Consider the following 18,871-nt stretch of genomic DNA (forward strand, 5'->3'; position numbering starts at 1 on the left):
TTACACAGCATGGGAAAATATAGAATATACTTTTCCTATATTTAAAAAAAAATTATTTGTGAGGCGTGAAAAATAAAGTGAAAAATTTAGAAATTCACACCTCTTTATCCTGCAAATTCATCAACAAGATAAAGTGGTGCTCATGCCAAAATGTGACCTGGAGATATTACAAGCGAAGCTCAAAAATGGCTTAAGGTGCCAAAAGAATGACAGGGTGCAAGTGGAGGATAAACATATTGAAGACTAATGCACCTATATTTATCAGTGTCAGACTGGGGAGGAGACAACAGACTTCCGCTCCAACCTAGATCACATGACAAGTATGGGAAGTAGGCAGACTGGAGAGGAGATTCAGGATGTCAGAATGAAGATTACTGTTACTATGTGACTTGAACATGGAAAGGACACTGACTATGGATGTCTTGTGTATTACAAGACAAGTAGAGTAAGTAGGCAGCAATCCATCATACTGTAGTCATTAACCGAAAATATAATTAAACAATGAATTAAGACAATGTGACATTGAACATAAAAATGCTTGCGACTAGTCTGGCTGTAGTTATTCCATAATCCAGATGGCATTAAAAGCATACATTTGAAACCTGTAAATTTCCATCATGTAACTTTTTGCATGCCTGGCACACTTTAAAGAAGATTAAAACTACTAAGTTTGTGACTTCAGCATCTTTGAAATGCTGTCGGAAAAAATGACAATACTTTCCAGAAGGATTGTGAAATCTGAGAGCAATGGTGCTTTGGCTTATAGCAGCAATGGAATGCTAGGTCATGACTGACATTCCATTGTAGTACACTGATCCTGGTACATACAAGAATAACTATATTCCTTTCACATAAAAAAGCAATAGTAAACCCTTGTTATTATTATTATTATTATTATTATTATCGCCATTTATATAGCGCCAACAGATTCCGTAGCGCTTTACAATATTGTTAATAACGGATACCCGTTGATTAGGCTAAGGCAGTGATGGCTAACCTCTAGCACTAAAGCTTTTGTGGCCTACATCTGCATAATAGTGCACAACTGATGCACTACCAAAGGTAAGTAAAACATAAAATGCATTTCTATGCATTAATAAGAAAGAAAGTAAAGGAGTAAAAATTTAAATGGGAAAAAAAATTTAAAGGATAGAGTGAGAGAGGAGTTAAAAGGAAAGAAGCCATGGAAATCTAAAAAATATTGCTGCATCATCTGGCCTTTTACAACACATAAAATGGCACTCATGGATGGGGTTAATAGATAACACAATAGAGTAGTGCAGGAGTAACCACGCTCAAAGTCATTGAGGAAGGGTTTCTGTCAGGTGATATGACGTGACAAACTCGTTTGTCCAGTCTATATATTTTGTAACCTATAGCAAGAGTGATGTTAATGCACAACACTTGGGAGGAACTATTTCCAGCACACCTTTTCGCAAATCAATACAGAACAGCATAACATTATTTGAACTACAAAGTCAGTTTGCTGGTTAAGAAACCTGTGAATATAATCTTAATGACCATAAGTGGTGCAAACATGAACACTTTCCTTTAGACTGGAAAAAGATAAAGGATAGTTAATGGGGGAGAAGGGGCAACAAAGTGTTGTACAGTACAGCTCTCTGAAAACAAGTGGGACAGCAGGGATTCCAGATGCCTCTGAAAAAGAATACGTGCATGTGAGAACATCCATAGGATTGCTCTATTTTAATAATGCGTTCTCTAGTAGGTTTAACATTCCACCTGCAGTTTTGTTTTTTTTATAATGCATTTGCCAACACAACTGCTACCACAAAAATAGACTCAAATTTAATATCTAACTTATGAAGCACTGCCATCCATATGCTTTGAGGAAGACCGCCCACTTTATTATGAACTTGTCCACTTAGAATTATATTAATTATGGATGTGTCTAAATTCTATTATTTTTGTGAATGGCATATGTTGGACAATTGAGGATGATTTCTAAAATAAAATATAGAAACACAGAAGAAAGAAAATGCAAAAGAGAACAAACTATTAAAGTAGCATTTTTTAATCTCTCTAATTGGACAGCAATTCTGACATGCAGCCCGACTGACCATCCCTACAGCTGTCATTAACCAAAAAAAAATATCCAATCAATGTTGGCATGTCATTTGTCAACCAAAGACATTATAGGTGGAACTGTGTTTAGCAGAGGATTTCAGCTTTAAAACATGGAGCCACAACTAAACCATTTCAAACTGAAACAAAACATTAAAATGAGACAAAAATGAAAAAAAAAATATGTTTTTAAAATCTATTTTCTGATGTTAGTTGGTTGACACATACATCCTTGAAGTCAAATTTGGAACAATTTCCCATTAGTCTTTGGTACAAATCTATCAGACTACAACATGTAGCACAAACCATCTCTGGAAACACCAGAGAGAACAGAAAACATACGAGGCCCAAGACCCTAATCACCAGCAATATGTCAGGTCACTGTGACCCAGCAATCATATCAGCTTTATGCTGGCTCCAGTGAATGACAGTAACAAGCCTTACAATTTGGATGGGTTTTGTTTTCTGTGAAATATATCATTATGGCATAGGTGCAGACTTCCAAAATTAAGAGTGCTTATTATGAAGTTTGGCTGCAGAATATGCAAACTAGGGTATCTCTGGATTCTTGATATTATGAGGTATGCTTTAGGAGGTCTATGAAAAGCAGTTGCATTTTTATGTAAAAGTTCAATTCCTATAGTAGAATAATCGGGTCTGTGCACCCGATGTTCACAGTCAGACATTTAAATCTAGACCTTCTGTTTAACTGCTATATAAGCTGTTAATCAGACTACGTGATCACGTTCTTAACACTCCAGTTCCATGCAGTAATCATAAAGCCTGGCAATTTCTGGTGTGACGTACCCAAGTAAACACAAAGGCACTGTCTAGTAGTTTGTGTGGCTAGGAAGTGAGGCACGATCAAATTAAGAAAATTAAACTTCACAGTCCAATAGATCTACTTAGAGTTTTCATCCAACCATTCTTTTTCTAGGACAAAATCTTGCTTGTTGGAAAATAAACAATGCTAAAACTTGCACTATGTATGTTGGAAGCATTTTGCCTGCGTACCAATGAAGAACCTGCTCACCATATCTGTATTTGTTAAAGGAAAACTACAAACATATACATCACTTATACTAAAAATCAGCAATTTTATAAATAAACATGGATACATCTCTCCTACAGTCACACAGCAGAGAGGAGATTCTTCTTAATAGTTTAGTTATGTGTCACTGAACACAAAATGTAGCTGCTGTAGCAGAGTGTGTCTACCTTTGAAAGCCTTCTCAGTGAGCTTTAATACAACTCACTGAGAAGTCTGATTGTACATACAAAGAATTACATGCAGGTTTTATTTGTGCACATACGTACTAAATCAGGGGTCAGCAACCAATGCCCAAGAGATTAGAGTATAAGGTAGCCTATAGTTTCCAAACCAGTGGGAATACACCACAGGTAACTTTCCATCATGATCTGGCACTTCTCGTGAACCATAGTATTGCTGCTGGTTACCATGGCAATGCTCCCATTCACTTGGAAATCACTGGAATGGAGTGAGAACCAGAAGGCGCCCATTAAAGCTGCACTTCAGACAGTTTCACCAACAGATTAATAAATAATCTTGGCCCCCTCCCTGGCCAAAATAGAGGCAAAAAAGAAAACCATACATACAATTCCACAAACCACTCCTGTGAAACACACACACACGTTAACAATAATGCAATCAGTACAAAATTTAAAACAGAGAAAGGACACAAATGGCGCTAAATTAATAAGATCCGGTGCAGCAAAAATCACCGAAGTGTAATGTCACCACTTACACTAAAATGTGATAAATTCTAAAAAATAAAGTGATTTGCACACACAGAAAAGATAGGTGTGAGTTTTACCTCTTGCACAGGGTATTCTTGTGTGTTCACACTACATACAGTATGTATCACCTATATACAGGTAAATAAAATACACATAGTGTAAACTGTAAAAAACAAATAATGTTTTAAAAATGATGTATATCATCAAACTCACACTTTTCAGAGCCCATTTAAAGTTGGCTCTAGACTTATAGCGCTTTTCATCTCACTCTTGAGATATCCAGTATTGGAAAGATGTGTATATCCACAGGAACTTGGAACTGGTAGCTTGCAGTGATGCTCCAAGAAGTCCAAGGCAGGTGTGTAGTTAAAAGTGTTTTATTCCAAAAATTATTTTAAAATACAAAATAAATATATACACAGTAAGATATATATATTTTAGCAGCACAACGCGTTTCAACCTTTCAATAGGTCTTTCTCAAGTGCAATCAGCCCACATACACATAAAACACACAAAAAAACAACAGGGATGTGGAATATATATATCGCCCAATGCCTGGGACATGCAGTTCTGGGCAGTCTGTTTTTCGATTCTTTTAGCCCTACCTTGAGGGACTTGGTACCACGTAAGAAGAGTACCTCCAGCAGGTGCAGAGGCAGTCCCTCAAAGGGACAAGTGAGAAGTGGCAGCAGCCCACCGCTCATAATGCTTAGGACCCATGGCAGCCGAGATTCAGAGTGATGTCATATCTCGATAATCTGTGAGTGTCAGAGAATGTGTAGTTTGTGTTGCAACTATAGCAGATAGGGATGCACCGAAATGAAAATTCTGGGCCGAAACTAAAAATTCAGGATGCCCTTGGCCGAAAACCGAAAATTACTTTTCTCCCCAAATGATTAAAAAAAAAAAAAGTTTTTTCCTATACTTTTATTAATATTAGACTTTTGATTGAATTGAATTAATCTAATATGAAAAACATCCCTCCCCCTTCTATTTTTGTGGTCCCCCTGCTTAATGTTCTTCTACCCCCCCCCCCTCCCCCATAATGTTCTTCTCCACCCCGTAAATGTTTTTTATATTTTAATTTCTGATTTTTTTTTTTACCTGTTTTCGGCTGAATTTTCAGCAGCCGAAATTTGGGTGAGTCCCTAATGGTGAAGAGATGGTGAATTTCTCCAGAAAACCAATTTGGGGCTATATTTTTTTACTTTAAGATTTTAGTCAAATTCAGAGTTCGGCAACAAGCCCTTTCAATGGTCAAGGTTCTTGGCAGGGCCCCAGTCCTTGGATATGTAGATTTTTCCTGATCTTTAAATCTATTTACAGATCATAGCAAACACCTACTAACACACACACACAATACCAAACAATGCTTTACACTACGGTACACTGCACATATACTCAAAGTTCTGCTTTGGCACAGCACAACCAAAATATTGCCTTCCCGTGTGCTAAATTTCTCATTTATTTGAGGAGTGTGGTGAAACCGACCTAGCCACGTCTCCTTGGAGGGGGCTGCTTGCCCGCCTCTTGCCTTTGGACTATGGACCAGACTTTAGGTGAATGTGTTAACCCAGATAGCTATGCCATGGAGCCCATTTGTGTAGTTAAAGACTTCGGCTCCATGGCAATTGAACTGTGTGAATAGGATCTGCGCGCTATTCGGTAGTTTTGTGCGCTCAGATCCCAGCTATCTGGGGATATGTGAAATGTCTGTGTGTTATGTGTAAAAGGTGACTTTATGTATTTTAAAGTGTTTTACTGTCTTTGTGTCCCCATGTGCTCCATGTGTCTCTGTCCTGGGAGGTAATTAGATTACTTCTACCTTGTCTCCAGAAGAGAATCTGGCAGGGGTTTTAAAAGATACTTTACTAACTTTTGAACCCCTGGTCTGATTCATGCCATTTTTTAATATGTTGTTCCCCTGAATGGATTGATTGTGGATATGTATTTTTATGTGAATGTGATGTATGGTTTTAGAGTTATGAAAGTTGGGTAGAAAATATGTTTTAACTGTATGTATAATTGAGTTTCCTCTCAGGATAAGGGGAGGGAATATGTGGGATGTAACTGATGTGTGAGTGGTTGTTTTATACCTCCCTGTGGGCGGACCTGTATTTGTAACAAACGCAATAAAAAACAGGCTGGGTGTGCCAGCACCTGAGATTCTGCTTGACCCTCAAACTGAAGTGTCGTCTCGTTTTTGGGGGAATTGGATTGTATGCTGACTGCCAGGAGTGTAAGCGGATTGTATGCTTTTCCTGTTCGGCTGATTCCAGGGTTCGTGTGTTTCCAGAATTCGTACAGTTTGCAGTTCGGGAGATTGGTGCTTGCAGTAGCTGCTGGTCTAGGAAAAAGGGGATTATCGCCTAAACGATTTTTATCCCCTTTTGAGCAAAACGGTCCGTTACAAGGAGTGTTCCTTTAACTCTGAAGATTTTAAATTTCAAGAACAAGTGCAGCTCCTCCTAATGTTCCTACAGCAAGACAAGGAGATCTAGAAAATCATACCACATCCCTTTGCTGTAAGTCATGTTTACATTGTATTTGCATAAATCTGTCATATTTTTGGTGTATGTTCTTTTAGTTAGACATAAAACGCAAACAACAGGCAGGCCTGAACTTGCACCAAAGGAGTATTTAAAACATGCTTGCCAAGCTTCACATATCTGAGATGCACCTTTAAAACAGTTTCAGTATGAATGTTCTTGTGCGGATGTACAATATCCTAATCATAAAATTACTGAAATACAGGGAAACGGGATAGGCAAGAGCATGGGTCCTCAAACTCCGGCCCCCCCAGATGTTGCTGGACTACAACTCCCATGATTATTTGAATTACATAGATAGCCAGAGAGTGCGGATTCACGAGGCGATCATTTTAGCTGCTCGGCTGTGTGACATTCCACGGCGGCGAAGTATGGACCAGAGGTTCCTGCAAAGCGAATCAAAAGTTTCCAGGGGGTGAGTGTATGGTTGAGGGCTTATACCCGTTGCCTCTGGCCCTTGCTGGGAGGCCACCTTAGGTTTGCCTCGGATTGTCGGTGACTTTGCAGTCAGTGCGGCTAGGGAGCTCATCAGCAGCTTCGGTCCGCGTGTCCTGTGGGGACCGGGATAACCCACACCGGTCCAGGGGGGGGGGGATTGGAGACCAGCTATGTCGCCTCGGGGGTCCAGCATCGGACAGAGCGGCCGCCTCTGCACGACTCCATCCCCCGCAGGCAGCGCTTAGTGTCCCTCTTTACTGGTCCCGACGGGCATCCAAGAGGTATTGCTGGATTCAGGAGGGCACCCCCGTGGGTGATGCTCCCTGGTAAGTTCTCGGGCTGTTTTGTCCTAGTTTGTGCCCTGTTTTCTGCCCGTTTGGCAGGAGCAGAGTCTCCCACGTCTGCTCAGTTAAGCGGTCAGGCCTGAAAATCACCTTCAGGCTTTTTTTGCTGTAAACACTGTCTTTTCAGAGAAAATGCAGTGTTTACATTACAGCCTAGTGATACCTTCACTGGCCACTCCTTAGATAGCTGTTAGAGATCCTTCCTGGGTCATGCCTGCATAAAATGCATCCAAACATTCAGTATCTCCTCCCTCTGCATGCAGACACTGAACTTTCCTCAGAGATTCATTGATTCAATTCATCTCAATGACGAGATGATGATTGGCCAGGCCTGTGTTTGAATTGTGCTGGCTCTGCCCCTGATCTGCCTCCTTGTCAGTCTCAGCCAATCCTATGGGGAAGCATTGTGATTGGATCAGGCCACCACGTCTGATGATGTCAGAGGAAGTTCACAGGCAGAGGCAGCAGCTTCATACTTGAATACAAGTAAGGTTTTACTATCTTTAGGGAGGCAAAGTGGGCCAGGGGGGCTAGATAGTGGTTTTAACAATATAGAGTCAGGAATACATGTCTGTGTTCCTGATCCTATATAGTGTTCCTTTAAAGCGCATGGTTTTCTTTTTATGAATAAAAATCACTGCTGCCATAATTCTTACAATTTCAAATCGGAGACTATTTTATTTAATTCCCTTTGTGTTCCCAAAATAAAAAGTAAAAAAATAAAAAAACACTGGTCTCAATAGCTCTTTTTTTTTTTTAATATTATGACAAAGTACTACAATGAAATTGTGTGTGTAATAAAAAAAGTTAGCAAAGTTAGAAGCAAGGTTCTCTCTGGGGATCCTTTATATCTTTATATGTACTGGACAAAATACAGCTAACATTTGTTAGTTTATTCATGTGTCTGTGACATCAAACCCTTTATAGAACCGGACATAGCTAGTCACTGTTTTTTGTGCTAGACAAAGGGTAACCAAGAATGGGACAAATGTGCTTGTCCTAATACAACTTAGAAATAGTAAATATGCTAGAACTGTTTTTCCCACTGACTAGTAAAGTTACCTAGTTACAGAAATACTTTATAATGCGGACCAATGTATTGAACAAGGGCTGGTAAACATCAACCCATCTCGACCCAGGAGGAACTTGGGAATATCACTACCCAAGGTCTAGAACATTATTAAAACGGACTGTGATAGGTGGGAGACACAACCTAGGCAACATATGCTTTCACAATGACTCCCTGAGGTTCGCGGGATTCACGAGACTAACCAGAACTAGAGCCTACGGTCTACTAAGCTTGCATACATTTTGAAACCTTCCCAATGTACAAACAGTATAAGTTTGTTTATTGAAATCATTATGGTTAAAGAAACTTGCGAGACTTACTGTTCAGTTTTTATATATAAAGTAAACGTAAAAATCACACACACAAAAAAAGGCGATACCACAAGGGACATGTGTGTCCGTCAATATGGTGGGCCTGCGAGCCCAGATAACTGTATTCGTCAACGGATACACCACACAATTGTTTGTAAACTTCCTATTTCTTCAGAGATCTGCGAATCTCATGGTTGGATTTATAAGAATGAAAAAAATAAAAATCAGATTTAAAAAAAAAAAACAAGGGCTGGTAAAAAAATAAAAAATAAAAAGATAGCAGTGAGCATAGTTGACATCAGAACAGGCAATTACTGGAATATAAATCATAATATTTCTGGCATTTACAACCTGCTCTTTCACAGAGGGCAACACATGTTAATCATTATACTGCAAATAGCTACACTGTAAAGTTCAATAACCTAAATATGAAAATATAAAAACTAAAAAGTGAAAAAAGGGTGGTTCTTGTGTGTAGAAGATAAAGTTAATTGCCATTAATTGAGGACCTTAAAAAAAAAAAAAAAAAAAATTAAAAATAAATCATGACAACATAAAAACTTACTGTGGATGTCTGCCTTTGCTCAGTCTTTACGTCTTCCTTTGTTATAAATAAATTTGTTTAATAATAAATAGATATGTCAAAGTAATTGATTCTACAAATATCTAGCAAAATTTGGTGGAAACAAAGCCAACAATCTGACAATTTCTTCGCTAGAGTCAAATAATCAGATCTTAAAACACACATGCATTAAGAAACTAGCTTTATGCGATACAAAACACACCCCGACAAACAAGCGCTAAAAGAACACTAACATTGAAAGGAACACTAAATCTACTTACCGTATATACTCGAGTATAAGATGAGTTTTTCAGCACATTTTTTGTGCTGAAAAACCCCCACTCGTCTTATACTCGAGTTAATGTCTGTATTATGGCAACTTACATTGCCATAATACAGACCAGGACAGCCGGGCTCATTACTAGCCCGGCTGTCCTGTTGGGGGCTGGCAGGAAGCTCTTACTTACCTTCACAACAGCTCCTGTCAGCACCCTTCTCCTCCGCACCGGTCCGTGCAGCATCTCTGTCAGCTCCACTGTAAGTCTCACGAGAGCCACGAGACTTAAAGTGGGAGCTGACAGAGGAGCTGCACGGACCAGAGGTGAGAGAAGGGAGCTGACAGGAGCTGCAGGAGAGGTAAGTAAATGCTTCCTGCCAGGCCCCCTCCTACAGCCCATCCACTGGACCACCAGGGAATAAGAGGCCCCCTCCCTGGCCAGCTAACAAGCAGGGAGGGGGGGACAAAAAAAAAATTAAAATGTAAAAAATAATAAAATTAAATATTAATATTTAAAAAAAAATAATCATTTTAAAATAATAATAATGATATAAAAAAAATTATAATAAAAATGCCCACCCCCCACCAAGGCTCTGCACTCACACACACACACACTGCAAATAAATATTCAATTAATATAATTTTTGGGGGATATAATTTTATTTAGAAATTTACCACTAGCTGCTGCATTTCCCACCCTAGTCTTATACTCGAGTCAATACGTTTTCCCATTTTTGGGGGGGGTAAAATTAGGGGTCTCGACTTATACTCTAGTATATACAGTATTTACTTCCTGCAATATATGAACAAATAATGCACCAAGATTCTAAAGTTATCCCTGTTTAAAACAAACAACAGCTCTCTAAATGGAATTAGCTGGCTTCATAACCAAGACAGACAGTTTATAAAGAAGGCTAAACCTCACAGGTTTCCTTATAGCATGATGTTTTAATGTAACTTTGCCAGGCACTCATTATCCATAACAAACTTACTTTAAAAGACCACTATAGGCACCCAGACCACTTCAGCTTAATGAAGTGGTCTGGGTGCCAGGTCCAACTAGGATTAACCCTTTCTGCTGTAAACATAGCAGTTTCAGAGAAACTGCTATGTTTACAAATGGGTTAATCCAGCCTCTAGTGGCTGTCTCATTGACAGCCGCTAGAGGCGCTTCTCACTGTGATTTTCACAGTGAGAATACGCCAGCGTCCATAGGAAAGCATTGAAAATTTTTTACTAATTTTTCTTGTGGATGATTGCAATTTGAAGCATTTGCTTAGAAAATTCACTGCATAATTTATATTTATTTTGCGCTCTCTATAGACTTGTTTTTTCATAAAGGAGAAGTGTGACTTCTCAGGATTTTAAATATTTTGTTATTGTATTCAAATTTGAAATTCGTACATTGTGATTAATAAAATTAAAACAGAAATCCAGACCTCTTTATCATGCAACCAGGCTCCTACATCATGTCTGTCAATCATTAACACTGCCTTTCTTTATATTTTCTCTATGCTGATTGCTAGGTGCAGGTAAGAGGTGGGTGGGTGGGGTTGTGTATAAAGACTGACTGTTTTGAAAAGTGGTGCAAACAAAAAAGGAGAGGATCATCAATGTAATGTGTCTGCTGGTTCCACTGGTTTCCACGGTAATTGTCTCACTATTAGTACTTTAGTCTATCAGTGTATTTATCCTCCTCATTTGCAATGTGATTTGTTAAATCTTAAATACAAATGTATATGGCGTACCAAATAATAATAGTAAAAAAAACCCCCAAAAAATAAAACAAGGTTTATCACAAGTTATGGGTGGTTTTCATGGTTGTTTGCTTTTTTTCCCCCATGGTTTAATTTCCAGAGAGGTGATGATTCTGGTTTAAACAGAAACAGGTCAGTTCCTATTTACTTCTGTAACATTTTTACCTAATGTCCAAGTAGGTCAAACCAGTGTTGGCGAACCTTTTTGAGCCCGGGTGCCCAAACCGCAATGCATGCCAACCTTTTTCCCTCAAAGTGCCAACACAGCAATTAAACCTGAATACTGAAGTTTAAGTTTAGAAAAAACAACTCATACAGTTGTCCAAACTAATTCTCCTCTTCACGACCCCAGCATATCCCCTCTCCCTCCAAGCACATAAGTAATGTTTAAATTGTTTTTGTGCGTGTGGGGGTTTGAAGTACACCCAGGCACCCTACCTGGTAGATCCGATTCCTTCCCGCTGCTGTGAGGGGCGCGAGGGAGCACTGACTTACCTGATGTTCCAGCACTGCTCCCTCCGCTGATGCCGCGGGAAACAGGAAATGATGCCCATCAGGCGGTGGCGCCTTATTGACGTCATCTCCTGTCTCCCGGCAACATCAGCGGAGGGAGCAGTGCTGGAACAGCACATAAGTCAGCGCTCGCTCGCTGCCCTCCATCCAAATTCAATACATACATAAAATACACACAGACGAACACATTCACACACCAACTGCTGAATACATACACACCGACACGCACAGTCCGCTGCATACATGCACACACTGCATTGAGGGGTGCAGTGTATGTGTTTACAGGTGCGGAGTGTGTGTATGTGTGTGAGAGTGGGGCGCGTGACGGGGGGCACGCAGTGCGCGTGAGAGTGGGGCGCGAGGTGCGTTTTGATTGCTATTTTTAAGACAACTGGCTGTGCCAAAACTTACTTAGGAGTTTTATAACATAGTTGAATACTTTAAACACTAAGCGTAAATATCCCTACAAAAGTAGTTATGGTGCTTGGACTATTCCTTCAATTACAAGTAGAATTAAATGGGACTAGCCCATGCTGGAAGAAAGCATTTATGACTTTCAGGCAATTCCAGTAGTGAAAACATGCTGGTAGGTCAGATGTCACTGTACATTTTTTTTCAAAAACATGTGACCATATAAATAATAAACACTTCATACCTGTGTGTATGAGTTTGTGCTAGTTAGATGCAGATCAAAAGATAAAAGGTTTGTCATCTGTATTCTACAATTCAAATATCAATCTGACACACACTAGGTTCATTAAAAAGGATACATGTAAACATTTTAAATGCTAGAAATAACTTGCTGTAGTGCTTTTATTGTTGGGAGTATAATGGCGCTGTCCCACGGTAAGACATCAAACAGTTTTAGCATGGTTTGAAAATTTACCAGGGTTCTGCCAGACATCAGCGGCTGCATTCTCTGCATCATGTCTCCTCGTGCAGAAGTGTGATGTCTCAGTATAATAAAGTATGGATATGCAGGAGCACACACATTAGAGGAAAGTGTGCAACTGGCACTATCACCCAGTGAGTACAGTTCTACATTATCCTTCTTTGCTCTACAGAGTAATCTAGATTCTTTGACCGGATGCAGAGAATATGGCACCAGTTAAGATTTTCCATAGAGATGCATTGTAATGCATCTCTGAGGAGAAGCCTATCGTTAAACCTCTGGGATTGTTACATATGCACAGGAGGTCCTCAAGATATCATCCGATCAGATTATCTCGACAAGAGGAGAAGCAGCAGCTATGGTAGGACTGGGACAACTCTGGATTAAAGGCAAGTTTTAGTTTATTACTTAATTTTCTACAGGGGCTTATAACTCATTAATCAATTTACTAGAAACATAGACATAGATAAGAACCATTCGGACCATCTAGTCTGCCCAGTTTTCTAAATACTTTCATTAGTCCCTGGCCTTATCTTATAGTTAGGATAGCCTTATGCCTATCCCACGCATACCTCCCATCCAAAGTGTAAACCTTACTGACACAGACCCTTCTTCTTTTGTTTGCTTATATATATATACACACACACACACACCTCAATCATTAACCCCTTAAGACCGCAGGACGTACCATGCCGTCCTTATTTGGGCGGCTCTAAACGCCGCAGGACGGCATGGTACGTCCTGGGCGGTCTTACCCCCCACGTGGCCGGCGGAACATGGCCGCTGCAGATCGCGGTCGGGGGGCATGCCTGGCCCCCCAGGCAGCCCCCCTGTGCCTGGGGACCGCGGTCTGCAGCTTCCGATCGCAGTGACAGGCTGTCACTGCGATCGGTATTTACCATGTGTCAGCCGATTTTAAAATCGGCTGACACATGGAGCCGGCGGAATTCTCTGCAGCAGATCGCGGTCGGGGGACATGCCTGGCCCCCCAGGCAGTCCCCCTGCGGTCAGTGACCGCGATCTGCAGAGTATGATCGCAGGGAGAGGCTGTCTCTGCGATCTGAATGCAGAGACAGCCTCTCCCTGCGATCTGATCGCAGTGACAGCCTGTCACTGCGATCAGAGTTACTATGTGTCAGCCGATTGGCTGACCCATAGTAACTTCAGGCAGGATCCCCCTGCAGATCGCGGTGGGGGGCATGCCTGGCCACCCAGGCACTCCCCCTGTGGCCAATTACCGCGATCTGCAGGAGGTGATCACAGTGACAGCCTGTCACTGTGATCACTGATCCTGTGTGTCAGCCAGTGATGTAAAATCACTGGCTGACACTGTCTCTGCCCCTCTCCTCCCCTATTAACCCCTTAATGTAAAAAATAAAATAAAAAATTAAAGTTAAAAATAAAATACACTTACATAATTTATATATATATTATATATATGATCTATATATAATATATATATATATATACGCACACATTTACACATACACTAAGTGTATTTTAATATTTATATATATAATTATATATATTAATATCAAAATACACGTAGAAGGATATTGATTAAATATATACATAATTATAATTATATATATATATATATATATATATATTATAATAAAAAAATATGTAAATACGTAAAAAAAATTAAAATAAAAAAATAAATAATTAAAAATATATATGTGTGTAATTTCATTCTAACTGTATTTTGATAATATATATATCTATATATATATATATATATATAGATATAGATATCAAAATACACGTAGAACGAAATAATATATATGTATATACCCAAGTATATACGTATACATCACTATATGTATACCTATATATAAATAAAAATAATAGTAAAAAAATTATATACATATATATACACATATATACACAAACACACGTGTATATATAATAATTTTACATATATATTTATGTAATAATTTTACATAATTAGGTATCCTAATTAATTACAATTAGCGGGACCTGCCTAACAACCCAGGCCGAAAGTATAGGGAATTTAATTTGCTAGCACTATATTTAACCCTATAACTTTCCAAGACACTATAAAACCTGTACATGGGGGGTACTGTTTTACTCGGGAGACATCGCTGAATACAAATATTTGTGTTTCAAAACCGTAAAATTTATTACAACAATGATATCGTCAGGGAAAGTGAAATGTATTGCCTTTTTCGCACACAAACGGCACTTACGCTGACGATATTTTTGCTGTCATACTTTTTACTGTTTTGAAACACAAATATTTGTGTTCAGCAAAGTCTCCTGAGTATAACAGTACCCCTCATGTACAGGTTTTATGGTGTTTTCAAAAGTTACAGAGTCAAATATAAGGCTTGCGTTTCAGTTTTTTCACAATGAAATTCGCCAGATTGGTTACGTTGGCTTTGAGACCGTATAGTAGCCCAGAAATAAAAATTACCTCCATAATGGCATACCATTTGCAAAAGTAGACAACCCAAGGTATTGCAAATGGGGTATGTTCAGTCTTTTTTAGTAGCCACTTAGTCACAAACACTGGCCAAAATTGGCTTTCAAATTAGTTTTTTGCATTTTTCACACACAAACAAATATTAACATTAACTTTGGCTAGTGTTTGTGACCAAGTGGCTACTAAAAAAGACTGGACATACCCCATTTGCAATACCTTGGGTTGTCTACTTTTGCAAATGGTATGCCATCATGGGGGTAATTTTCATTCCTGGGCTACCATACAGTCTCAAAGGCAACATAACCAAACTGGCAAATTTCAATGTGAAAAAACTGAAAAGTGTAACATGCTATATTTGACCCTGTAACTTCCCAAAACACCATAAAACCTGTACATAGGGGGTACTGTTTTACACGTGAGACATCGCTGAATACAAATATGTGTATTTTATTGCAGTAAAAGCAAACAGTATTATGACATTCACAGTTAGAATGTCACATAGAACTAAGAAAATTTAAAAAAAAATCATATTTTATTCATATTACGTTATGTTCCATACCTAAATATTTGATGTTAAATGAAAGCCCTGTTTCCCCTGAACAAAATGATATATAATAAGTGTGGGTGCATTTAATATGAAAGAGGTAAATTATTGTTGAACAGACATATAGTCAAAATCTGTGGTTTGTTTACATTTTTTTTGGTTCACAACTTGTACATTTGGCTGCGGTCTTAAGGGGTTAAAGGACCACTATAGGCACCCAGACCACTTCAGCGCAATGAAGTGGTCTGGGTGCCACGTCCCTCTAGGGTTAACCCTGCCTGCTGTAAACATAGTTTCAGAGAAACTGCTATGTTTACATATGGGTTAATCCTGCCTCTAGTGACTGTCTCATTGACACCAGCATCCATAGGAAAGCATTGAGAATGATTTCCTATGGACTGACTGAATGCGCGCAGCTCTTGCTGCGCATTCAGCCGATGACGTCCAAAGGAGGAGGAGAGTCCCCAGTGCCGAGGGAGCCCGGCGCTGGAGAAAGGCAAGTGTTTAAGCCCTTCCTCCAACTTCAGCCCAGCGGGAGGGGGCCATGAAGGGGGGGGGGGGGCACCCTCAGGGCACTATATACATAGGAAAACTAGTTTGTTTTTCTGGCACTATAGTGGTCATTTAAATGTACAACCTAGGTGTAAAAATATAGGTTTAGATTATTTTTCAAAAACAATGTCTACATTTGTCAGACTAAAGGGTTTACACACCAATACTACTATATGAAGTAGTTTTATTATTAGCATGTATAAAGCACCAGGCCCTGCTCATGAATACATTGTTAGATGTCTTGCCCAAGGACACTTGCGGAGGAGGTGGTCTGACTGGGATTCAAACCTTGGTTTTCTGGTTCTAAGGCCATATTACAAATGCTCTAACCAGTTTTGTTGCTTAGTGTCCCTCTGTTATCCACATTAACAGGAAACAGTAGTGCAGAGTTTATCAGTGGGTATTTATTCAGCTATTGAACACCTATTAAATTGGTATACAATGGCTGAATACCACGAGAGTTGTAGGTAAACAATAACCGGGGAGTAACATGTTGATTGCAATTTTGGCTTATGAAATACATTATTTCATTACAGTTTTTTTTTCTCACTCAGTACACTAAAGTCTTATAACAATTTTGATTAAAATATAAATACATAATTTCCTATTTGCTTTTCTATTACACTGCTGGACCTCATGTGTGTCCCATGTCAATTCAAAATTCTAACTTCTTTAGTGTTATGGATGTAAATTGATCTATACAAATTGAAAACAGATGATGTGAGGGGGAAAAGGCTGTCCTTTACTATATTATACATAGGATTTCCTAGTATTTAAGTTGTATAAACTGGTTTTAAGCCATGATTAACTCAAACGTTCTGGTCACATGGCTTCACAAGTAATTTTCTGATTTGTACTTAGAATAAAAAATAAAAATAAAAGTGCCAGGATGCTGACAATTCAAATAACAAGCAGAACAATGTTAACAGCGGGCAGAACATTTATAATTTGACTGAAGAACATGGATAAATATTTTCACTTGATTGCAAGGATAAGTAGAGTGAGGAAATCCAGATTGGAATAACTCTTCCCTAAGCAAAGTAGCAATGTTTGAGCTTTGAGAAAGGCCACAGAAATCACATAAAACACTGTCACAGCATATAACTAAAAGACATTTAGACTAAAACCAGCATAACTAGTAACCAAGTATTACTGTAGCCATCTCTCCTATCTATAGGCAGTGGGGGTTTGAACTAGGGGCCAATTTCCTATTTGCTTTTCCATTACATTGCTGGCAGCCACCTCATGTGGGCCCTTTATTATGTAAACTTAGTTTCATGTTGAATAATTAGCCTAATGGCTGCCGAAGTGGTTACACAATATCTTTACAATAACTAAGAAGTGTGATAGTGTGCCGGTAGCGGTTAGTGTGCCCAGGGAGCCAGGATTTCCCTATACAGCCAGTGTCACAGCGCTGTGCCCACCGCCTGCTAATCTCCCGGCATATCATATCATACCAGGTATGAGAGCTGATACCGGAACACGGCCTGGCTCCGCCTGCTGGCGGACTCCAACTCCCATTGGTGGCTGAGATTGAGGAGAGTTTCAGTGCCTGGTTACAGTGAGCTGACAGGCCCGGCACTGAGCTCCCTCTCGGTGACAGCGCTGGGGGCCCCTCTCTCTCTCTCCCCCCTCCCATCATGGAGGACACTCACGCTTTATCCACCAGCTCCCGCACTTTCCACATGTTGAGCATGTTCGCTCCGGATCAGTTCCACCGGCCCCGGGGACTCGCTGCACTATCTCTCTCTCTCACCGGAGACCTGCCGATGACACACTGCGCACCCTCTCTCGCAACTCTTTGCTACGTCACGACCTATGGCGACCGCAATCCGCACGCGCACTGAACCGCTTCCGCTTGCGTCACAGCGCTGCGCACGCAGACCTGCCAACCGCCAGGGGGAACGGAGCGTGCGCGTTGGGAAGACTAGGGGGTGTAGGCGCGCGCATAGACGTATTCTATGTCTATGGGCGCGCGGCTGCCAGTCGCACGACGCACGCGCAGTAAGAGCGAGCCGCGGGTTTGTCTGCTCGCGCAACCTGAGGTGGCTAAACCTTCCACGCAGGCAGCAGGGCTCCGCCTCTTGCGTGACGTCACTGGCAGGTAACTACTAAGGCGCGTCTTGGTAACCGAGTCACCTGCGTGCGAGTTACGCATGGCTGGCTCCTCCCACTCACTTCCTGATCGCTCTGGAATCCAGCTGCACCCTGCATTTATGAATGGGTGTGTGTGTCAGTGACTGGGAGCATTCTGAGGCCGGGTGACAGGACACATTGGAAGAATCCATCCCAGGAATGCACATACTATTCCAATGGAATCTTATTATTATTATCACACAGGGCACTATACATAGATTAACCATCAGACAATTAGTGATATTTGCATTTAGATAAATGTATTGAGTTGTAGTAGGAAACTGAGCCTAAATCATTTTAAACTGATTTCAGTTTGTACAATTACTGCAAATCACTTCATAGACTAGGAATCCAAAGGTTTATTCAGTAAAGGAACACACCAGGCACCATAGCAACTTAATTTAAACCCTTTGTACAGTGCTGAGGAATTTGTTGGCACTTTATAAATAATTTATTGGGCCACCAGGATCACTTTTACCTCGAACAGTTTTAATCCCTAAATTGCCTCCAGCACCGTTTTCAGCTCCCTCCCCAGGCAGGAGGGTAGACTTGGGCATCTTTTTGCGAAGAATCCTAATTCATATTAAAGTTAATCCATCTAAATGACATAATGAAAGAATATGTAGAAAACAAATTTC

The 18,871-nt window shown here is 40.1% G+C and overlaps 1 protein-coding gene across 2 annotated transcripts in view; it reads right to left on the reverse strand.

Moving 5' to 3' along the window:
• CLINT1 (clathrin interactor 1) overlaps positions 1-17,942 on the reverse strand; it is an 89,820-nt gene extending 71,878 nt beyond the window's left edge. The window contains exon 1 of one of the 2 annotated variants that reach the window (XM_063447759.1): positions 17,753-17,942. In XM_063447759.1, the coding sequence (XP_063303829.1) occupies positions 17,753-17,793 (41 nt within the window). In that variant the 5' untranslated portion in view covers positions 17,794-17,942. The remainder of the gene's footprint in view (positions 1-17,752) is intronic. The other variant, XM_063447758.1, reaches the window with a different exon arrangement.
• Between the last annotated feature and the right edge of the window lie 929 nt (positions 17,943-18,871).

Source organism: Pelobates fuscus, chromosome 3 (assembly GCF_036172605.1).
Source record: "Pelobates fuscus isolate aPelFus1 chromosome 3, aPelFus1.pri, whole genome shotgun sequence".
In the NCBI taxonomy this organism is placed as follows: Eukaryota; Metazoa; Chordata; class Amphibia; order Anura; family Pelobatidae; genus Pelobates; species Pelobates fuscus.